Below are 25,201 nucleotides of genomic sequence, written 5' to 3'. Positions count from 1 at the left end.
CTACCTAATTATGACTGCGTAGGTTTCCGCGGTGTTCAGGTTCCAATTTCTCCATGTTTCCAGTGCGACCGCGTAGGTTTGTTGGTGATGATCTGAAAACCTACGCGGTTGCACCGGAAACATGGAGAAATTGCTACCTAATTATATTTGGTGACATTTGAATTTCGTAATTTTTATAAGAAATTATTTTCAATTATCTTTCCGGGCAATCCGTCGAGCCTGATGCGAGACAACTATTCGAGCTTCTTAAAAGAGCTTAAAGTATTTAAACACAGCCACTGAAATTACTAGGTATTTCAAATACATCTAAAGTGTTACTATTATAGATAAGCATATTCTATGTTGGAAATATGGATAGTTTTCAGAAATAATTTATTGATGACATATATCAAAGTAAGCGGAGGAGGTATATTGAGTACTAGTCAGCCTTGAAGTCTTAATGGAATACCGGTAGAATAATAATGCTCATTGATAAGTGTGACAGAAATAAATGGAGGAATAACTCGAAACGTGTTTTTTAGATAATTTTGGCTGATCAAAGTCATTATGATTACATAAAAGAGGATAAATTTTGCAAGGTTATGGCGCATGACTTAAATTCAAAAGAAATAACAGTGATTACTTTCATATTCAAAACTCGATTGATATTTCCTGCTTATATCTCATCATCGGTCTGAATGATAATGAAATACGAAGATATGTCACGGGTGAGTTTACATTTATATGACTTGTTTTGTGTTGGAAATTACGGTCGCCAACAAAAATTTTTACGGTCAAAATTATGGAGACGGCTGCTGGTAAGGGGTTCTAATTCATGGAGAAAGTATTGATTTGAGGAACTTTAAGTAAAATGTCAAGATAGATGCGAGAATTTCTTTTGACTGTCGATGATATACGATAAAATTGTCGATCTTTCACATTACATGAACTAATCTGACTCTTATCACAAGATGAATATATTTGCTAAATTTGCTTTGTTTGTAATAAATAAGATTATTTACTTAATTACCACTCATCTTTAAATTAAATTAAATTTTGCCACAACCAATCTTTCCCATGTATTAGATTCAGAAATATATGTCTTTGTATTATATGCGAATTACTCTTTTCCACCTTTAGTAAACAAAAATATTAAGACATCAAATAAATTGTTTTCATTTTACTGGCATGGTTGAACAAAAATGAAATATTATCTATGTTTTGTAAGGAAGCATTCAGAGTTGAGTAAATATGGCCTGAAATAAAATGCGAATTTTACCATTGTTATGACTAACATGAGGACCTTAACAGAAGAATTTAGAATCAGCGGACTAGTTAGCAATGCGAAAGAAATTTCCAAAAAATATTTTAACCTGGCAGCGGGGCATCATCATCTATGTGTTTGAGAATTCGGCATATTTTATTTATGAATATAAGGAGCGTACCGAATTGGATTTTACCGAATTGAAAAAAGAATTCCCTCCCTATACCAAGATGATTTCCGTGGCCAGTTGAAAAACCAGTATCTGAGACTGTATTTCCTTTTTTCAATCGACTCTTCTTTCGTTATACAGTCACTTTAAGTCGATCAATAGGCGAGGATAAAATATCTCAAGAAGTTTTATGCATGACATGTGTATTTCTGTGGGGGGAAACATAGGGGTTGAAATGCCACTCACTCTCTGGATTTGAAAAATCTGAGTCCACTCTTGAGGACCATTGCTTTCCATCGGCCCGTCCTCGCCCTTTTTCTTCTCTTCGCCTCCCACTCCTCACCTTTCGAAACATACTGTGTTTGGAAGAAGAAATGATAAATGTTAACATCGGACATAAATGTGTCAGGAACTGATAATAATTTAACAATAAATGATTCGGGTTTGTAGAATGCAATGCTCATGTATTCTATGAATAAATCTGTTCACCAGCGAATTAGAATTACTTAAATTGGTGAAGTAAGGTTTGAAGTATTCCTTTGTCAATTTTTATCAATGCCATTGAAGAATTTGAAAAATACGCGTCATTGTACTTCTGAAAATGTGTAATTCACACAAATGCACCTAAACTTGCATGAATCTCCCTATCTTTCCGTAAAATAAATTGAATATCTTGCACTCCTTATTAATTAAACCACACTTAATCGTTTTTTATTCAAATTAGGTGAAAAATAACCGTACACAGCGTAATTTTCTGTAAACACTTCATGGAATTCGTTTCGTTTAGATTATAATAAAAATTATTGAGTAACAGAGCTATAAGTGTATGATTTCGTCCAAATTAATGTTACCAGATTGGTGTACTTACTTCTTTGGTTCGTGGAAGTTTCTTCCCTTCGAAGGGCTCAGATTTGGTGACAGCAGCCTCGTCGACGTTCACTGCCTGGGGAAGAAACAAATGAGTGCGGCCAGTCAATACGCGAAGCCACTAAAACTCCACTATTTGTCATGCACGTGAAATATTTTCACGGGATTCGGAACAGAAAAAGAAAAGATTGCTCTGTGCGTTACGAAAGAAGGTTTTTCTCATGTTGAGAGGGCGTCGCTTCCCTGTGCCTCGATCTTTCCTCCCCACTCCTCACCCGGGAAATCAATCTATGGTCAAAAGTTTAGTTTTAATTGAAATTAAGCAGCACTTGGAGTAGCAATGTTTTTGAGATTTTCTGAGAAGATTTCAGGGTGTTCCTCGTCCATGCTCATTACCTGGAGGTCATTGGTCTTTTTCTCCTTCTGCCGAAGGGCCTCCAGTTCTTGGTTCATGGCTAGCACCAGAAACACCGTCTCCACCGACCCCGTGTTGTACTTCTGCAGAAGGTTTTCGGGAGAATTTTCGTCCATCAGACGACCGCCTCTTATCAAGCCGAGCTGAAAAAAGAAAGGAAAAATTTCCCCCACCATGAATCACACTGTAAGCATAAATTTTGCGTGATCGTGTCCGTATTAGAGAGAATATTCGGTAGAAGTGCAGTGTTGATATCGTGCGCTTTTCTCAATATTTTCATTTTGGTTTACCGTATAATCTTCACTGTGAAATCTCTGTGAAATATGTGTTCTATGTTCCATTTGAATCACTAAAAATCAACGAAAGAATTAATGGGTGGATAACGGAATAAATTTTGTTTTAATCCAGAGGTAATTAAAGTTATAGCGGCGACAGCCTTTTATGCGTCCCAATTTCTTTGACTCATTTTAGAAACGATAGTTGCTCGAAATATATTTTCTGCGTTTGAAAAATTTAGTGCAGCTGGAGGTGCCTATTCCGAGCCTTTAATTGGTATTGAAAATAACAACAGCCTTATCTGATACAAATATATGATTTACGCCTAATTCAGACGTTTATTAGTAAAATGTGGCGAAAATTGCACTACGTGAAACACGTTTAAGCAGTTTAGAGGTATATTCGTTATTCAATAGGAAGTATTAACCGTGACCTCCTCTTCTCCACTAGAATTCCTGAATACTTTTGCGGGTACACATCTAGATTTCTTTAAATATGTTGTCCCTCTAGTAGTTATGTCACTATAATTCATAATACTTGTAAGTTAGCCAAAGTCGAGGCTGTGAACTATTTTGGTGATTAAGTAAATTATAAAAGATTAGTTTTCCTCTCAATCCTCACAATGCTCCTAATGATAGCGACCCATACGGAAGTTCACGTTCTTTTTTAAATAAAAAAATCATACGTGACCTTGTTCACATACAGATGTAACAAAAACAAACAAGAATTCTGTAATGTTCGTTCGCAAGTTTTCGCGGCGATGACTGGCTGACGTCAACATTTTCGGGCCGCGCATGTTGTGAATTATTCAACAGCATACGCAGCCCGTAAATGTTGACGTCAAGAGTTATGCAATTGAAATGTCAAACCTGATTATGCCACTCAGCGGTGAAACACGTTGCACCAATTATAAAATTTTTGTGGAAAAGCAATGATATGATTTGTGAATACAGTCCTCTTGCTGATAACTACACTTGTGTTATTTACTGTTCTCCAAATAGATTGAAGGGGTATTTTCTGTATTGTCGATGGATCTACATTCGGGTGTGACTGTTAGAAAGAGAGAACCCGCATGGATTTGGGGGTGGGGTTAGCTTACAACGTCGGCTTGCCCGGCTTCCTGAATGTAGTGCGTCGTGATGATCACCGTCTTTCCGCTTCGCCTCGTCTCTTGCACCAGGTATTTCCACACTCTGTGAAGAAAACAAACTATTGTTAATAATTTTCAAATTACTCTAATTCTAGGTTTAAAATTAAGTATGATTAGTCTCAACACTTCAAGTTATAGTTAATGTTTTGATTTAATATATATTTTCCGATTAAAACAGCGTTTTTTGTTCTAGAGCCGAGAGTAAAATAGAATGAGACGAATATTAACCACGGTTATCGCTTGAGCTGCGAAATAACTTGTAAACGTTATCCAAGAGAGTGGTATATTTTGATTGCTTGTTTACCAAATAACTGTGACCACTCCCCTGCGTTTTCTAATTTATTGCTTTACTTCTCGGATAGGTTCACACGAGTTAGTCTTTTGGAGTGTTGGGGATATTTGAATCACGGAAACCTGCCTCTCTTCTAAAAAAATACAAAATTATCCTATTTATTATATGATTTGGTAAGTTAATGCTGCAGTTATATTTGCCCGACTATTTCTCTGGTGTTAAGGAGACCATATCGTTAAAAGTTTTGTTTTTGAACTCTGAACGATTTTTTTACCATTATGAAAGTTATGTAGGGGGAGCGTATTGAACAAGTGCGTGGAGCGGTTTGCTTCAAGTGGAAGGGTCCCGAATTCGAATCTGCGTGAAGCCTTCGGAATTCCTCAAAGCGAAATATTCCACGTGCAAAGTGGCCTAAGGCCTGCTAAGGAAAAGGACTGGCTCTCTTACCCTGAATGCCTGATAGTCACGCGTCAGTAGATAACTAATTCTGGGGTGAGCTCTGCCCTCACCAATCCAAATCAACCTTTGGGTTGATAATTATTTCATCCTTATTTACCAACAGAATTTTGGGCTTCTCTTACAATTAAGTTGATGGACATGCATACAAACCCTGGATGGAGTAAAACTCACCCAGGTGGAATTCGAACCCGCGACCCTTGGATTTACAAGCGAGGAATGTACCCCGTCGCCATCGAGGCCGACAGAAAATCACTTGGAGTTTTTTTTTTTTTAATCCTTTCCATCCAAAAGCCTTGATTAACGCAAGAAGCACGCTTATTCCGGCACCTCGCTCAAATTCCTGCGACATAATGGCGCTGTGTGTCAGTGAGCTCGTTCACCCCTCTAAGGCTCGCGATCTGTTTCCTCATTGAAATCACGTCGACTTCACTCCTTTCCGTGATGAGAGTGATTAACTGAGCTGGCACGGCCATTGGGTTTTAACGTTCATTTTCACGTATCCTCTCTATCTCTAAATATTATTATGCGTAGCGTTTGAGGCACGAGGATTGCTATTTATCCGCAAAGAATACGGCTTAGGGGTACACAAATACTTCACAGAAAATTCTAATGATAGCAAGTCGCAATTAGTGATGGGCAAAGTCGATCATTTTGGTGATTCAATCATTTTGACTCGAGTCACATAAATGATTCAATCATTATGATCGAAAACACTGAAAGGAGCCATGATCGAAAAGACTCAAAGGAATCAAGATCGAAAAGACTCAAAGGAATCATGATCGAAAAGACTCAATCAATGGATGTAATAAATCACTTTGAATAATCGAATAAGTACTGCCTCATCTGCGAAGAGCATTGGTAACGCTGATTGTTATCCATATTATCATTTCATATACTATTTTGATTGTGAATTCCGAGATGAGTGAAATAGATTGCAAAAATGAAGGAAGTAGTGTCATGAAAATATTTGGGAAGGCAAAACTGCCACAGTTTCCTAACACTAATAGAATAATTTCTAACTACATATCTCAAAATATAACACAAAATACACCACACACTATGCATGAATCTGATCTGCAGGATAATTTTAATTACGGCATAATAAAATGTTAACAGCTTTAACTTCTATTTCTTAACGTTCTCCTACAAGAGTCATCTTAATATTTTCCTTTTACGTGTATTGGCGTTATTAACACTGATAACTACTGGAAAACATATAAGAAAAATATTACACAAGTATTCAGTTCTTTATAACATAGTATTTAATTTTCTCACGACTATTTCTGCCCTGTCGAAAAGAGATCAAGCATCGATCGTTCCAAAATTTGAAATGAACCGGAAACCGGGATGATTGCTATGAAACCGGAAGTCGTAGTGATTGGTGATTGATGATCGACTTGTTTAACGAAATGAATCGTGAGTCATTTGATTCACCGAGTGGTTCAATCTTTTTGATCGAATCGTTCATGATCGACCCATCACTAGTCGCAATGTCTGTCGCACTCCGTCAAATCAATATTTAGTCAATTACGTCCCATTTCATTTAAATACTATAGTTTGCATTTTGTAGCATTGATCAGAGGAGTGATTGCGATGTTCGCAGTGCGTTTATTTTACTACTTACTTCAGTACCTTTATCGCCAGCAGTATTAAATATATTTGTAACAAGTATTTTGAGTCATAAATTTTGTGTAAGTATGTTCATATGGGTTGCATTTGATTTAATGGGGAACATGCGCAATTTTTTCAAAGTACTAGAATAAGAAGAAGTACTCTCTCAAATGTACTCGTGGAGAATTTCGCGGATGAATAATATTTTTTAAACTGATTGTGAGATATGAGTCTTTAAAAATTACTCTTCATTGGATGTTTGAAAACACGACGTCATTGATGCGTCCGCGCGTGACGTCACGGCACGGTATCTACTGGAGTTTTTGAGATCGGAGGGAGGAATAACCTTTTTGGCAGGTATGCCTCTGATGTTATCTGTTCTTCCTTTCGGAACGACCCTATCTACTGATGACAGAGCCAGGAAGTGGGTAGGAAATTGGCCGATGTGTAAGGGGCTCAAACGCTAATTTGGTGAAAATAATTGCTGTTTTAACTTTAGACTGCAGATTGTGAATACGTTGGGTTGCCAAGGCGTTGTTGAAACAAAGAAACGGGATTGCTTGGGAAAGACTTGCATGAAAATAAGTTGATAGTATTGACTAAGAGACACAAATTGATTTTAAAAGAAGGATTCTTGTGATCTATGATACACACGTTTACATAGGCGGATATAGAGGGGGCACGGGGGCACGTGCCCCCGTGCCCCCTCTATGTCCGCCTATGTAAACGTGTGTATCATAGATCACAAGACCCCCCAGACCATTAAAAAATATGGAAGATTTTTAATATGGTCCCATTATCATTGCACTCGTTTCGTATTACGAGGTATCCTTGTGCCCCCCACCCCAGAAAAAATCCTGGATACGGCCTTGCTTGTGCCCCCCCCAGAAAGAAATCCTGGATCCACCCCTGCACGTTTATCAATACTCATCAAAGCAGAATAAGTCTTCATCATAAAAACGTGTGAAAACCATAGTGGCCTGTCGCTCAAGTACCTCAATTTCATCGCCGGGAAAGGATTTTGCTTGTGTCCCGAAGGACAAAAATTAGAGAAGAAAGTGGTCGATGACCTACAGAATGGAGTTACATGAATATTTTATCTACATTGTCAACTGGCTATTTCTCACGTAAGTACACACATTCATTACGGTTGTCGTAGTGTTTTCACGTCGTAAATAATCCTAGAAATGTACCCTTTAGTTTACCCATTGTGGGATTTAATGTAAAGAGCTTTAGGCGGTTATTCACGAGAATAAATACTGATAGCGGTTTTATCATGGAAAAAATAAGTAATATACGAGAAAGATGAGGTTTTAGCCGAGGTAAACTCAATATTTGCGAATGAGATACCCATAACGTTCGCTGCTTGTCAACGCAAAACCTAAAATTTCGACTCACTTTTGCCGTGGGTCCCAGTTCAAAATGAGAAACTCGATTAAATGCAGCGTAACTTATTTAATGCAGGGTAGCACTTGAAACTTTTATCTGTAGCATTCAAATACTTTTTTTTATTAAGTTTTAATGATCATTTACAAAATTCAATCAAAGATCAATCATTTTACAAATTTCTGATAAAGCCATAGGAAGGAAATGGTTCAATTTATATTGGCTATTCAATTTATATATATATCAATGGCTCCAGCATTAATATTATAGAGTGAGCAAGAAAAGGTGCACCGTGAATACTTCACTTGATTGATAGTCTTTGTGAGGAAGACTTGTGCAAAAATGAGCAAATAGTAGTGAAATTGTTTTCAGTTTCATTGCATTAATTAACGATAACAATATATTTAAGCTCTTCCTGCTTTTTTTTCCCTATAATTGGGACGTATTCTTGGCGAATGCAATTGGCAGACGGCAAATCCCCGCTACCCTTCATGTATGTTTCGAAAGCCATTCCCGAATTTTCGGATTATCTAGTTTCTCTTGACTTATTCCTGCATTTAAAAATGCTTCGGTAGTGGCGACAACAAACTCATCTTTCTCCTCCTTCACTTTCCTTAAACTGAGCAATTGTCTGTTCAAATGATAGCTGTCGTTTGCGGGTCCCCTTCCTTTCGCATATTTATGTGTATCAATTGCTGATGTGGTTTAAGTCTTTCGGGTTCAAGTCTTTTATCGCAAAATTCGCGCAGTAATACTTAGTTTTTCACATAAAATACTTCTGAGCTGAAATCACTCGCCCTGGTATGAATGGTAACTCTTAGGGTTCCGGCATTTTAAAATTCCTTTACTTCTTTTTATATTTAAAGCTGTAAAAAACAGTAAAAATGCGAATCACGACCACTCATGACGGTGTTTTCAAACCGAGTGCCGGGAAGCTACAGGATAACCATGAGTAATGTATTATTTACATTTTGACTAAAATTTTCATGTTGTGGGCTCCCTTTCACCCAGGCGCCGAGGGAAGGTAGATAGCAGCTAAATTCAACAAAATCGCTTAGTATTGACTACAGCTGTTGTCCATTGGTCAAGAAGGGCTGTGGAAGAAGCACGCATAACTAAACACAACCGGATACAATGAAAATTGAACCGACGGAGTGTCGAAATGATTTTTTTTTGCATTGAAGCTCAGTGGAGCGTCGAATATCCGACGATCCATCCGCTAAATATTGGCACCCCCAGCCAGCCAGCGGCCGTGTTGAAGTCTTCAAAATTATGAAGTTAGACCCACACTTAAGGTTTTCATGCAAAAAGTTATCCAACAACGCCGTCTACTGCGCCGCAGTAAGTCACCGGAATTACTGCTCGGCATTGACGTGTGTCGGGCGCGTGAGCTTATATTTCCGCTCTTTCGCGGCCGCGTTGAATTACTTTAAGCATTTTATTGATTCAGAATATCTAATTATTCAGGAGAGAAAACGCGTCATTCTAGATATTTCCTGTAATTTCAGGAATGATAAACGTGAAGCGAAGAGAGAGGCCGTGATTAATTTAACGGCAATTGCCGACTTCACTACGGTGCGCGATATTACGCGAATGCGATGAAACGGGAGATAAAACAAGCCAGTTTGCCTTGGAATCGTAATGAGATAGATCGAATGAACGTCAGCAACGTTAAACAGTGAAGGCTTAGGCTTTACTAGGTTATGACTCATTAGATGTGATTTTTCCGCTTATTCTTTAGAAATTCGCGAAAAAGGCGAAATTTGGTTTTTTGCTGGACGATCAATTCGTATTTTTGATTTCATCGTCGCAAAACTGAGAAAGGAAAGAATGAATGCAACGGCTTGAAGTTGTATCTATTCTTTTGATTTGTTTTATGGATGTGTGTGATGTTGGTTGGTTGTTAGTTACCTCTGTCGGAGCATTGGGTCCACGCCGACCGTTGGCTCGTCCAGAATCAGCAGCTCTGGGTCATGAATGAGGGCCGCCATCAGGGACACTCGCCTCTGCTGACCACCACTGCGCGAACAATGCGAGGGTGGAATTAGCGAACGGCCATTAAAAGATGTCACTCAGTTTGGCGGAAAATGTGCCTTAACAGACGTGCTATTAGCGCTCATTCTGAGAAACTAGGTTTCATGGTATCATGATTAGATACGTATGTAGGCAAAGAAAAAGGACTATTTTTTCTAAAAATAATAAATAAGATAAGAGGCTTGGTTTTAATTCCTGTAATAAATAATTATCTTTTAATGTCGTAGAGAAATAAGTGCATTACTTAGGGAAATATATAATTAAGTGGGAGAATTAAAAATTTGAGTACGTCAGAATTATTCAGAGAGAGGTATGCGTCTCATGGAAGCACACAGTTGAAGTCTGATTGAAGAGACCCAAGGAAATGAAGTTTAAAAAAAATATTACCTTCCAAGCAATTGCGTAGGAGGTAGCTCAATTTTTTTATTATCATGTATTAATATTCCCTCCGTATTACTTTAGCTGTGTTAATTGAAAGCTTTGCTGTATGGTTAACACTGAAGGAATTTTCTGTCTCCATTGAATTCAGGATGAATGTGAAAAGGTTGTTTTAGATTCTATGGGACACCAAGGATGATCATGAGGCATATGATGGGCGATAGGCTTACCTTAACTTAGAAATCAATGTGTCTCCGTGTGGTAATTCCAGCAACTCCAGGAAATAATCCATTTGAGTATCGAAGTCTTTTGATGACATTCCGTAGATCCAGCAAAAATACTTCATCGTTTGCTTGATTGTCAGGCTATTCATTAAGGAGACGTCCTGAAAAGAGATTCATCGATGTTTTGATTGGTGAATAATATCATTCCTTACACTTCTGCTTTTTTTTAATGCACAGGAAGGAAGAACTCTCGTAAGCTCGAGTGCTATGAAGAAAAATAACACTATTTTATAATGATTTTAATATTTTAAAAATTATTTCATTATTTATGCATGGCATTAAGTTTTGGGATTCAAGTAGAATATTGTTGGCTGGGGCAGTTCAATTATTTAATTTGCGAGAGCATTTTTACTTACATATTTCTCATCAATTCGTCATTAAAACATCTTTTAATCAATAATTTTATCTGATTTGAGGTAATAAACAGTGTAGTTCAACAAATATAAGGGCGAAAGATAATTGGCATAAGTCGGACATAGTAGATAATTTTTCGGAGATGGAGAGACATGAGCAGTGTGACTTACTTATTCGAGACTTTTTAGTGAGAAAAGAGGTACATTGATGTGGATCGAGTGATGATACCCACGATTTTTGCAGAATTTGAGTTAACATGATAGTCTAACACGGAGTGACGACAAAATGAAATGCTGTGAAAAGAATAGGCAAGACAAAAGATCAATTCAAACCTGAAATGGCTAGATAAATTACTTTAAATTGTCGGAAAATTCGAGTGCCAGAAGTCTCTTGAAACTGCATTGGAAGCACTTGAAGATTATGCGGAACATCAAATTAGAAATTTCATTACCGATTCTGATTATTTTCTATCGTATAAAATGATAAAAAAAGAATTTTTAAAATCATACATACACCCGGTGGGAGACCCGAGAATTAATTCTTTAAATTGTACGACGGTAAAACTCAAATTCTACAAAAATCACATTGCTTAAGGCCGTTTTACACGGAACACGGAATTGCGCAATCTGACGTGCGTGCGAAGGCGAGTCAAAATTGCGTCGGTGAATTGCTAGAACACATGCGAGAATGCGTGGATGCGAGACGGCAAAATAGCCCCTGTTCTAATTTCGTTCATGCATTCGCGAAATTCCTCGTTATTTTAGAAACATATGCAGCTCTAACCTGCGAAAATCCGTACCCCGCGTAAAACGGCCTTTAGAGTTGTTGGAATGCAAGACGCTAATGGCGTAGCAATGATTTCTTAAGGCCGTTTTACACGGGGCACGGAATTGCGTAGGTTAAAACTGCATTAATTTCTAAAATGGCGTGGAATTGCGCGAATGCATGAACGAAATTAGAATAGGGGCTATTTTTCCATATCACGTCCACGCATTCTCGCATGTGTTCTAGCAACTCACCGTTTTACGCGACGCAATTTTGATTGCGCCTTCACACGTACGTCAGACTGCGCAATTCCGTGTACCGTGTAAAACGGCCGTTACTCATGACGATTCAGAATTATTTGAATTGAGAGTATCTAGGTTGCACTCATTTTCGTCCGCTCTTATGACAACCGATGATGTTTACTTGCCTGCGGCATGAACCCGACGCGATGTCCGGGCACTCCGCTGTCCTTGTTGCCTGGTTTTCCCCCGAGCACCACGAGTTCGCCCGAGTCGAGCGGTCGGATGCCCACGATGGCACTCAGCAGGGTCGTCTTGCCGCACCCGCTAGCACCCAGCAGGCCGTAGCTGCGAGAGATCGGGAAAATGAGTCGTGTTTCACAAAAAAATGAGCGTTGCCAAAGCGTGGACTACACCATCATTTCACAGGTCCGAGGATTATTTGAGTTGTCTCGTCAATGTAAGGGACTATTGTTGCTGTAGTCGTTTCTTTCGTTTATTTTCAATTGTTTTAATTAATTAATTATTTTATTTAATTAAATCATTTTCAATTAATTCTCCGTAGCCAGGTGTAGTGACATTATAAGTAGTGGCAAATTAATTTTTTCCTCTCTTTAGACCTCAATTATTAACGTTGATTAATGTCTTGGCGATTCAACAATGAAGGAGTAAAAAAAAAAGGATCAGACGAAGTAGGCTCTATAAAAAAAGTCAAACAGAAACGCATCGTTTGGAGCGTCAGAAAAATTTAAACAAAACTCCACGAGGACCCTGGGGAACACATTAAAGACCCGATGAAGGTATTAAAAAATTTTACCGAAACATTGGCCAAAAATTTTACATCTAATTCTTAAAGACCTACACTTCAAGGCACTAATCAGCACTAAAAATAGTGGAATTTACGCCAGGAGGTGGATTAATTAATTTTTTAAATAATTTATTCGAATGTATGCTATATAATGTATTCTTTTTCTGAGATATTTTTTTAAAATTTCTTCATTTTATACGTTATTTCAAGCTTTATACTTATTCCGTCATAAAATTTCCAAGGGGATCTATCTATGAATCTGCATTGGGAACTTATTTTCTACAACTTTATATTTCACATGATAATCTAACAAAATAAATTTTTAAGGGTTTAAAATCTGTCCATTTTGTTTTTGCTGAGACCCGTGATCGCAATATTCCCTCCTCATCTCCAGTTTTCTAAGTCGTCGAGTGATGAAAGGGTGTGTGAAATAAAGATAATTATTGAAAAAATTAGAAAGCTCATGACTGATTGTGCTTATTTTCTGTATCGAAAATATAAAATCATACTCTGCAAAATTGAAATCAAGTCTCTTTGTGCAATGGATATTGTTTTTTTTACGTTTTATTTGCTGGGTTTTATGCGATCGAAGGGACAAAGTGTGCAAGTCATGCTCAACTTTGAGAAGCACGTCGTTCGCTTGATTCATCCGATCTTTGTCGGCAGTTTTATTTGTAGATTAATAAACGCAACTGAATATCAGTAGACCCAGGTGTAAAGACCTCACTTCTTTTCCGGGATCCCTCAAGGTTTTATGGTCGTTATCGTACAGCCGTAGCTAGGATAATGCCTTTCAGCTAGAATCATGACTCATGGAAAATTATGCGTGTTGGATCTGCTTTTAGCACCGGATATTAACCACAATACCAATTCAAAGAAGCAATGGTTCAACTTAAAAAAAGTCACGTAGGCTGCAGTGTCACTACCTTCGATAAACGTTCCGTGTTTTGGCATAAAGGAAGTAGGCTCATTTGAAGCATTTTCTCTGTATCTTCTGTATATAACCGAGGCACTGCTGCTAGAAAAGTGAGGAATTGGGAACCTAGGCAGTGCTGCTTTATCATGAGCTGATTATAAATCCACAAGGGGCGAAGTTTCTTCGCTAGATGTGGAGACGGCGAGACTAAAGTGTGGTCGGACTGCCTGTTTGTAGTTTTATTTAATTTTTTATCCATGCCATTTCTGAATTGGGAAATGAATGCGGGTTATAAGTTGCTTCTCTGGGCCAGAAATAGTATTTCTTGGAGAATAAATAATCTATGGCCATAAGCCTCTGACTCCTTTGTCGTGTAAATCGGCGTACCTACTCTATGGCATAAATTGCTGAAGTAGACACAGTCCTGGAAAAGAGATTCTGACTGACATATAGTCGTCGTTTAATTTTCGGTGAAAGAGAATCCGTAAGTAAATAACCTACACATCACATCGCTCATCACTGCATTTAGATTCACCTTTATTGAGATTCGTTTTGGTGATCCTTGCGAAATTATGAATGAAAAAGTAATCGATATTTACCAAGGTTTGCATGCGTGTCGTGATTATCAAATGTTATTAATTTCCGTTTCGTTTCATTAATTACGCCTAGAATTCGATAGTGATACATAACGTACAATATGTAAACATTCACAAAATGTTGGAAATCTAATAATTACAGGTGTGATTCCAAACTTTAAACTTCGGAATTGCAGGCATTTTTGCAGGCCACGGAAGCCATCAAACGAATGAAAAATGGGATTCAGAGTATCAGAACTTGTGACGAATAATCCGTAGCTCAGTTAATAGCAGGGTTACCAACATTGACGTAATCTAAAGTCTTATTAGTATTTTTTCTGCCTCCCTGTGACGTAGATACGCTTCCGACCTAGGGAAGGAGTTCTCTAACCCTGGTGCTCTGATTTTCCAGTTTGATTGTCGCCAATGCAGGTATTATTACAGTTTTAACTCATCAGTGGACATCAATATTTCTTACGTTCTTGGGTCGGCCCAAAACGCCAACAATTTTCTGTTTTACAATCCATTGGAGTTGAGTGTAGGAATATTTGTTTGAAATTTCATTTTCGTCAGAATCGATGTGACTGTTCACTATGACAAAAAATTGAAATTTAATTCCCGAATTTGATATAGTAGTGGGAATAATTTTGGCGTGGAAACATTTTTCTATTTTTAACTGCTGAATTAAAAAAAATGGCAAAATTTGTCGCTCACTTGAAAAAGGGTAGTTTCCTTCATCAAAGAAAACGAAAGGCATTGATTGCGATTCGTTACCCACCATTAGTGTATTCATAATATACAAATTAGTTGGTTTTAGAAATACCGGTTTAGACGAATGGCAATGGTCAATTTTATCTTCATTTGAAAAAGGCCAGATCGGCGCACATGAGATGCCACTCCACGTGAAGTCACAGGGACCTAGTTTCTATACGAGTAGATAGGAGTTTTACATCGTCTGAGATTACCAATGCATGCATGAGGCACAGAGCTCAGGGAAACATCTCTTAATAATCACCCATTAAAATTGCCTAAGTTCGGAAAGTTTCCTTCGTTTGATCAGGTATTAATAATCCTTATTTAAGCCAAACGGTACATTCTAGCAGGGTACCCTGCTACCTGCTGGCAGCCAACGTCGTATCAGCGCTCAAAGCCTTGCCCCAAGGTCACCTCACTTGCGGCAGCGGGAACCAGAAAGACGTCACGCGTAGTTTTTTCAGCATTCATACTTAGCCGTCGCGTTTTCGCGCGCTTGAAAATTTTCACTTTTCATTTAATCGCGAAAAATAGATATCGTCATTTAAAAATCTAAAAGCGTGAAATACGTACTCCAGGAGTAATAATCTTTCGATTTAGGCAATACAAAAATTATAGGAAACCACCCTATAAAAAATTCGAGAGAAAGTGAGGTAAGGGGAAGCGATACCCTCGAACGAGAATACTATGAGCGATACCATGACTTTTCCAAGAATAAAGTAGGTACTTCACGAAGCCCTTACCTCCGAAAAGTGGACGAGAATACGGCGAACACAAGGAAATGTAAAAATTGCGGAAATTTTAACTTTCACACTTTATTTGAAATGCAATAACGCAAATTTAGCAAATGCCATTAGACCGGTTCTCTTTGCCATGAGTTCTAGATTGAAAGTTTCCATGATCTGCATTTATTTCGTAGCCAATTAATGTGTTGTGAAACACTATGACATTTGTTACGAAAGGATTTCCCATTTCCTCGTTCTTTTACTGTTGCAGCCTCTCATGTGAAATTTTTAACTGCCAAATGCATCATTGCTAACTGCCAACCGTCGCTAGGCCCCCGTGGTTCTCCTCCTAGAGCCAACAAATAATATCTCCGATTCATTTGGCGTTAATTTGTGGAGGTGACACCTCCTTTTGGTGATGGTTTGTTTGTGTGCTTGAGCCTTCCTTCATTTCGAAAGTTATGCGAATAATCCGGGTGTCATTATTTTTGTATGCAATGGAAGAGATGACATAAAAGAAAATTCAATTCAATTCGTGTAAATGTGAAATTACCATCTCCAAAAAAGAATAATATCGACCGCTCGATTGCATTATTTATTTCTGCTTCCCGCTTTCCCTCGCTGTCCTTGTAACCGTTTACTGTACTACATTATCTCCACAATGGTGGAGAGATCTTCTCGCGTTGAATCTGTCGCTGCTGAGTAAGCGGGAGGCTGGGGGGGTTAACCTGACCGTGAGAGGTGCAAATTACGCAAGGCAGAGCAGCGTTTGAAGAGCACTATGACCGTATCCTTGACACTGTAGCGTAAGGGCGTTGTATCCAAAGACGAAATAAACGGTGAAAATCGTATAACGCATTCGGGGGAAAAGAGGAGACTTAAGAAGTTTGACGTAAGAAGTGTGTGAGGCAGTTAAAAGAATTTAAGAATGTTATGTGGGCATTCATTTTCGAGAACAAAGATTTCGAAATTTATTCCCTTTTTCAAATCGAATCCAGGGTTTTCACCACTCTTGAACTCTATCGTTTGTCGCTCCCGCTCTTACATTCGTCTCCCGCTATTTTCTCTTTTTTTTCGTTTAAAAATTCCACTATCATCTTGAAATTTTCAGAGGATATAGTGGAAACCTTTATCAAAATTTACCTGTGTCACAAGTATAATATGCTATACTCTAAGGTTACGTTTTCATTCTTAAAATACAGAATTGTTTTAGAAAGATTCCACTCGATATACCCAGAAAATTTCAGAATGATGGCGTAAGTGTATGCGAGTAATACGCCACGAAAAAAGTTGGTAATATGCCACGAGTAGGTAATATGCCACGACCAAAAAACCTATCGATCTCTCAGGATATATTTACGAGGGAGTCGACGCGGATATTTCTTTAACTTACTGATCCCCCTCGCCTATCATCATACATGTATTAATTCTCTCGTTTGTTCGAATAGGACTTGCCACCTCATCAGCCTTGCTACCTTCCCCCACTTCTCTGATTACTCTACTTTCATCCATTTATTAAATATTTTCAAGGTCCATTCTCCACTTTGTATCTGATCCAATGTCTTATATCGTCTATAGGAATTTACTGCCCTCAAAACCCACGCCTTGCTCTTTTTGGAATAATATTCTTGTTGTCTGTTCCAATGGGGAACTTGCATGAATTTTTTTTATTTCATAGGCGGACAGAAAATTATTTTCTGAATACAACAAAGAAAACCGCATGTAAATCTGAGTTTTCCTTCGAGAGATATTTAATGATAAATATAACGAATTTTAAAGCGCGGGAAAAACTCCCTCACCCCCCAAGCCACTGCCGACGAAGCCTCGATGACGTCAAAGGTGCCTAAACATCACGCGAAGCTATTGTTGTGATTGTTTGTAATAGTTGCCAGCAGTTGTGAGAGCTTCGTTTGTTAGATGTGTTGATTATTTTATATTTTAAGATAAATATCCGACGATAGAGGCTTGGAAGCCCTCGTATTTTGCATTATTTATAATATTAATATCTGAGTAAGGCCATAAAATATAAAACTGGAGCAGTTAAACCAAAAATTTGATAATACCTAAATAACATCGTTGTAGGAGTCTGAGCCACGGCCATTGGAAGGGGGATACGTTAATTGTAAGTTGATGTTATCGACGGCATATCATTCATTTAAGTATGTAATTAGAACGATTTTGATGTTTAGTAATGCCCGCTTAGCTTTTATATACAATGACTTCATCCGTTTATTCTTAGGTACCGGAGAATTCGTCGTTTAGGACTGTCTGTGCTTGTATTATGGGGTGAATTCCAGTCAATGCAACTTTTGCTCGCTGATTGGAGACATCTAGGAACATTTTTGTGCCAAAATAGTGTTATTTTCAACGTGACATCTCCCGTTAAGCTACTGATTATAATCACAGTGCCAGTGGTTGTAATGCACAAAGTTTGGCAAGGTTGAAAAATATCGGCCAAGAGTTATCAGTGTTCCATCGTGATTGAATTGTAAAAAGTGCTATTACGTTATCGATAAATGTCTAACAGTAGTGTAAAAATTGTCAGTGGCGTGCTAATCTCCGTTGTTCACCGTAGATATGACATTTCACGATCACGCTATTGAAATAAAAACTGTGTGTGAAGTTTGTTATTCCATTATTTAAACGAGTAGTAGTGAGAAATGTCACCTGTGTCACTTGTGTGGGCTAATTTAAGGGTTTAAATCAGTGAATAAATAGTTGTATTCATCATAACGAGTTCTGTTATTGTAAGTTGTACGTGATGAATATAAGGATGTGATAGTGACATCCAGTTTTTGATAAGAGTATCCCTATGCCTATTAGTATGCCTATTTCCCACTATATTTTTATGGTATATGCTAGTATATTGTTTATGGATTTACCTATATTATTGAAATAGGTTTTAGCTTGTGTGTGTGTTGGCAGCGGAACCGATTCGCGATCTCACATGTGGATTGTGTGCAGACTGTTTTGCTGTGAATTCGTACCGTAGGGCGGATAGGACTACCTTCTCCGTTAATCCGGCGTTGCCAAATTCAACAGCACAGCTTACTCTAATGTCAACAGCACAGCTTACGATCGTTATCCTCCAGTATTACAAGTTTCTTTTACAACTCGATTTGCCGCCGACGTATAGCAATAATTTGTCTTAACAAATTCCATGAGGGTCGTGGCATCAAATTTTGGTGTCCTAAAAAAAGGCTGGTGTCCTAACACCCCATGCCACACGCCTTTTAGGCGGCTTGCGGGGTATTATGTAGACGTAGATGAATTTCAGGTGTACTATTCGAACGAGTGGCAACGTTATCATCCATTTTTCTGATAACCAAAACACACGAAGTGAAACGCTTGTACTTCATTATCCCGATGCCGCATTATTAATATCCCAAGTAATAATCTAGGCACAATAGTAATAGGAAAACTTGCCCAAGAATAACAGAACAAAATAAAGTGACGATGAGCGGCTAAATACTCCCTCAAAACAAATTTTACACCATGCGCTCAGCGTATTTCCCTACTCCCTATGGTTGTTTAGGCACCTATGACGTCACGCCTGGCCTCGGCAACGCTCGGGTGTCTTCGCGCAGTGGTCGGCTCAGAGAAATTTTTCTCGATTTTAAATGCAATTTTTTTATTTCTTCTGATGTTGAATGGAGAAACTGAAGGTATTTTTGCGAGCTAATGTATCCATTTGACTTATTCAAAATAGTTTTCAGAGCAATCTAGGACCCATGCAAGTTCCTCATTCGAGGGTAGCCTTTTAAGTGTTGGGAATGAAGAAAACTATAAGAGGTACAATAAAGCTTTTTTTTTGTTTTTCAAAGTACTATCCACGATATTCAATGCACTTTTATATTGGATGGAACCTATCGTTATAACGTTAATTCCATTCTGAAGTAGGGGTAGTCAAAATGGCTGTTTAGTAGGCATCAACCGCTTCTTCAGGCGTCTGGAAGCGCTTTGCTCGTAGCATATTCTTGATTCTGGGGAATGTGAAAAAATCATTGGGACTGTATGGAGTATGTTCAAGAATTTCGACGTTTTGCTGTTCCAAAAACGACTTTGTGACTCGAGCGGTGTGTGAGCTTGCATTGCCATGATGGAGTGTAATGCGTCTATTAGGGTTATCTTTCCGAAGCTCTGCGATCACTTCCGGCAAGCAAATGGTCGTATACCATTAAGCATTAACTGTTGTTTGATTTTCAAGAGCAATCGTTGCTACATGCCCTGATTTGGCCACGAACGAGGCGACCATTTTCTTGGAAACTCTGCGAGAGCGAACAAATTTTGTCGGTTTGAGCTCACTTTGGAAGACTCATACTGAAGATTGGCGTTTCAATTCATGCTCGTAGCTAATGATCCATGATACATCACAACTTAAAATGTTGTGAACGTGCTTTGATGCTCCTGAGTTGAATCGTTTTAGAGTATTTCGATACCATTTGACTCAAGCTGCTTTCTATTCTTCTGTGAGGAGGTGCGGTATCCAGCGGAAAACCAATTTTTTAACACCTAACTTTTCGTGTAAGATCTTTTGAACTGAGATCCTTGAAATTTCCAATGATGCCTGATTATTAGGGTACATAACATGACGATCATTCGTAATCATGTTACGTACAGCATCCACGTTTTCTTGAGTGACGGCGGTTTTTTGTTGCCCTTCACGCGGTTCGTCACTGAGGCTAGAGCGTCCTCGCTGAAACTCTGCATACCAGCTATAAACGGTTGCCCTTGATGGTGCTTCTTCGCCAAAAACAAAAAAAAGTTCAGTAACGCATTCTTGCTGGGTGAGGCTTCGTCAAAAGTTAAAGAAAATTATGGTGCGGTACTATTCATGACTTAATTCCATTTCTTACAGCGACTTGGGAACTTTGACACGCCACCGTTTTGAAACAATCGGGCCGATCTTTATGAAACTTTGCATGGCCATTAACCAACTCAAAAAGTTACTAAACGAAACGCCCAGGAGACAGCTGCAAAGCTGGGAACTGCGGAAAACAACAACGAGAAATATACTTGGACTTGAACTCAAAAAGTTGTTTATAAACACCATTTATAGTTGCTAGGTGATAAGGAACGTTCTATTCCCGACCCCCGTAGTATCGGATTTTTAATGCTGCTAGCGTTACGTGAATGAAGCTCAAGTATGCTCCTCACTCGGAACAATAGTTATTGAGTCATGCTTAGTACCTTCTACTTAGGTTTTCATATAAGTAATTATAAAAATCAATAAAAAATAATAATCAAAATTAAATTTGACAATCAAAAAAATAATGAAAAAAATCATTATTCGAACAGTTGATTGATTTGAACAGCAATTTCAATTTATTTCCCTAAAATTGCGATATCATGGCTGAAAATGATCGGTGTTAGATTGTTCGTGGTGAGTAGGTACTCTGGAAGCTGGAATTAGATTAAATTGATGCTTTTCAGTAAATATGGTCAAGTTAGACACTACCTTTAAGACTGAATGTATTGACTGATTTGTTTTTTTTAAATATCTTATGATTTTGATGGCAGAAAATCTCCTTCCGGCATATATTTTTGTCTGGATTCAAGGGAAATTTTTGAATAGTGTAAAATGTATTCATTGCAAATTTTGGGAGGTTTGGGATGACAGATTGAGTGGTGACTTACATGGCTCCCCTCGGCACAGTCATGTCCAAGTCTTTCAAGACGACCACTGGGTTCTTTTGGTCCCCGTAAGTCTTACATGCTCCGCGAACGTACACAGCATTCTCTCCAGCCATAGTGCCAGCTTGGTGGTGTCTGGAAATGAAAAACAAAAACTTATAATAATGATCAAAGTGCAAATTTCGAATTTTTCTAGGTACTAAGCATTAATTAATTGGCAGGTGGTACTGTTGAAAACAGATTTTAAAGAATAATAATCCATCAACAATTTGGTAGACACATGTTTGGCGAGGAGTTACATTATTCATGGCACTTTTCTTTTGGCAATATTGTGGAAAAATTAAAAGCATACATTTTTTGGCAAAACGGTATCGGGATATTTAAGTAATTGTTCCAATATCACTGAGAAAGGTGATGATAGCATAATTGCATGAGAATCATCTTGGCCTTGAAATATATGACAATATAATAAACATAAAAATAAATAACAAGGCCAGAGAAGAGATAATGTTTTGGCCAGAAATATATGATGCCATTGAGAATATCATTCAAAAGTGTTCGGTCTATCAGAAATATATGAATATTAATATGAAAGAGTCGATGTTAGCTCATGACATTCCAGTAATCCCCTTTAATAAAATAGGTATATATACAGCCGAGGTTAAAGACAAAACATTCCTAATCGTTGTAGATTACTTTTCAAAATGGTTTGAAATATTGGAATTAAAGAATAAAAGTACAAGAGAAACAATTAAAGTTCTTAAAACATTATTTAGAACTCATTGTATCCCAGAAGTTATAATAGCAGACGATAATCCATTTAGTTATCATGAATTTAAAGAATTTGCAAATGACTGGAAGTTCAGCATAATGACTACTTGCCCTACGCAGTGAGAATTGAATCATCGAATCTACCTCGAATCTACGTCGATTTGTCGTCGTTATGTGGTCGACGTCGATTTTATTTCTTCAATCGAAGATTTGTCGACGTGTTATTCTGGTAAGTCAGGGTGTTGATTGGTGGAGGGGGGCACAGTGGTGTGGCTGCAATAGATGGTCAAAAAGATTGTTATTTCCGTAATTGTTATTAAACCTTATTTTCTATTTCATAATAATCAACCGAAATTCGCAATACAAGAAATCGCAGGCAAGTAGTCGAGATCACGTCGATATCGAAAACACGTCAATTTTCGGACTATTTAGGCATCGATCGATGTGTTACCATCGACGTTATATCGAAGACTACTTCGACGTCGAATCGAAGACGCTTCGATCACTCATTTCTCACTGGGCTAATTATCCCAAATCGAATGGGCAACTCGAAAGAATTGTCCAAATAGCAAAGAAATTGATTAAAAAGTGCTATGATAGTAATGAGGTTATTAACATTGCCTTGCTTGAGTATCGAAATACACCCGTCATAGGGCCATTTTCACCGTCGAAATTGCTCATGAATAGGAGGTTGCCAAACTAAAATTCCCATCTCAAAACAGTTACTGATACTTCAAGTACCATAAGATGTAAAAGAATAATTTGATGAAAGTAAATTAAAATCCAACATCCAATCCAAAATCAAACATGATAAACACCTAGGCCCTGGGGTTGTAAAAAAGTCAAAGGGTTACAGACTTTTTGATAAAGTATATGTGTACAGCACACTAAAAAAGAATTGGCAGCTAGATCAAATAGTGGGTCATGCACTCATGCTCCAAAATCATAATCTGGTAAGAACGGAAAAATCTCAAAAAGTGCTATGACGCAATGGTCTTCATTTACGGGAGTGCAAGATGGATTTTGATGATTTAGATAGCCTGAGCAGTGATAGAATAGAGGAGAATGCAAAAGAAATGCATAAAAAACCCGGACAGGAGAATAATAAAAATACCTGAAAAATACAATGATTTTTAAGTTATGAGAAATAATGTTTTTTGTTGATGTGTATTTAGGAAAAGAGTTGTTTAATTTCAAAGTGTTTGTTTAACTCGTGTGGCTATGAGAAATAATATTTTTTATTGAATTGTGCAATTTAAAAAAATGATTACGTAATATTCAAGTGTTGTTTACTTAACTCTGGAAGAGAAGGTTTAATGGATAGGTATGTTCCTATGATGCTTGTTAACAAGCTACGCTGTTGGTTACGTTCCAATTAAAAAAAAGACGCCTATTTATTTGTTTCCAATTTATTAAGAAATAGTGCACTTGATTACCTTGAAAATTTCTCTGTAAACATAAAAACCGGTCCACAGTGCTTTCAATAAATTGAAGAATGTAGTAATATCATTATATCTATCGACTCTAAAGAATGAAGCTCTTGGCAGAGTCAGAAAAGTTTTATATATCTGCATTTGATCGTTGGCGCAAACTTGAGAAGCAAAATGAGACATGTTCTGTCAAATCTCTGACACGTTAATGTTTTTGTTTTTCTAACCTGCGCACTTCGCCATTAATGAGAATAACAGAAGCATGATCACCCCCCTCTCCTGACTTGCCTATTTATCGGATAACTCTCGGCAATTTCTTGTGAAAGTACTCTGGCTAGTTGGATACCTCGCATCGTGGGATTGCCTCAATTTCGTGATTACTCGGCCTTTCTAGAAGACGGCTGAAGCTAAAGAATGCATTGCCCTAAGGGAGTGAAAAACTTTCAAAAATAAAAATTGTAATCCTGAAAATGTGCAAACTGTTCCGCAAAAAATGAATTGATATTGGAAGAAATTGTGAGGCAGTGAAATCGGCCTCTTTGCATTTTTACTTGCCGAAGTCGTCCATCAAACGCGATTGCAAAAATTCTATCATGATTACATTCTAAGGTAGAGGCTTCATCTGAGGATGTTAAGTCAGAAAGCCAAGATTGATTTGTTTTTCCTTCACCCAATGAAATCTAATATTATTGTATTAATACGAATTACTCTGTTGATTCTATTTTTTATTTCCAAAATATTTATGAAAACTGAATAATGGCCAGTGTTGAACCTTTCCTCAGTCTCTTTTGAGCTTAAAGAGCAATAAATTCCACCGAAAAAATCTAATCGATTTCCAGGAAAATAAATTACTCCTGCATTAAGCCACTCACTTATTACTTTAATTTGAAAAAATCGTTAGTTCGCACTTTTAACGCTCTTGGCATCTTAAGAATGCTTCCTTTCTCTGTTTTGAATTTGTGGAAAGGACAACTTGATGGATAGCACCGAGTAACTTCGTTAACTTGAGTCTTTCATCCGCATCCATACCCGTGGAAAGGTCAAGCATATACATACATGTTTAGTTTCCTGCGGCTTCAGAAATCGTTTAGGGATGAAATATTATGGAAATCTTGCAGGTCTTTATGTTTTTCAAAATCACTCATAACGGTTAATTGGAAAAATGGGTTACCAAATATCTTTATAGCATCAATCGGTGCCTTTGATTCTCAATCATGGTGGATTGTTTTCACACGATATTAAAATTTGCAATATTTTGAAGGTGCTTAGTTTTTGTGTGTCACAGCCAAACACCCAACGTTCACTTTCGCGTCAGATCCGTCTTTTAGAAATCTCGGTTACCGTCGGGATTTGAACTCAGGCACAGAAGAGCGGGAAATGATTCTCAAGCTTTCTCATGAATGTGATTCCTGTGTTGGCTTGGTTACACACTTCAGCATCACATCGCTGCACTTTATGCTATCTTTATCGTTTGTACCACTGTACGCACTCAACCGTCTATCGCTTGAAACTCAACTGAAACTATTCCTTTGTTTCTAATTTTTTAATGCTAATTATTTTGTTTTTAAGCAAAGCTTTCGATAACAGCCGAGACATTTTTTGCCTACTAAAATGATCAGATGTTTGATCAGAGGCTAGAAAGTCAATACTGTGACTGTATTATCACC

The 25,201-nt window shown here is 37.8% G+C and overlaps 1 protein-coding gene across 2 annotated transcripts in view; it reads right to left on the bottom strand.

Annotated features, from left to right (window-relative positions):
• The window catches only part of LOC124153399 (ABC transporter G family member 23-like), a 109,891-nt gene that overhangs the window by 18,206 nt on the left and 66,484 nt on the right, over positions 1–25,201 (bottom strand). For both annotated transcript variants that reach the window (XM_046526526.1, XM_046526528.1), the window contains exons 2-9: positions 21,337–21,468; positions 12,111–12,270; positions 10,511–10,665; positions 9,780–9,887; positions 4,070–4,163; positions 2,676–2,837; positions 2,281–2,355; positions 1,659–1,768 (exon numbers count right to left, since the gene is read on the bottom strand). In XM_046526526.1, the coding sequence (XP_046382482.1) occupies positions 1,659–1,768; positions 2,281–2,355; positions 2,676–2,837; positions 4,070–4,163; positions 9,780–9,887; positions 10,511–10,665; positions 12,111–12,270; positions 21,337–21,449 (977 nt within the window). In that variant the 5' untranslated portion in view covers positions 21,450–21,468. The remainder of the gene's footprint in view (positions 1–1,658; positions 1,769–2,280; positions 2,356–2,675; positions 2,838–4,069; positions 4,164–9,779; positions 9,888–10,510; positions 10,666–12,110; positions 12,271–21,336; positions 21,469–25,201) is intronic.

The sequence above is a fragment of the Ischnura elegans genome, chromosome 2, assembly GCF_921293095.1.
Source record: "Ischnura elegans chromosome 2, ioIscEleg1.1, whole genome shotgun sequence".
Classification (NCBI taxonomy): domain Eukaryota; kingdom Metazoa; phylum Arthropoda; class Insecta; order Odonata; family Coenagrionidae; genus Ischnura; species Ischnura elegans.
This window is presented reverse-complemented; position numbering and strand designations above follow the sequence as displayed.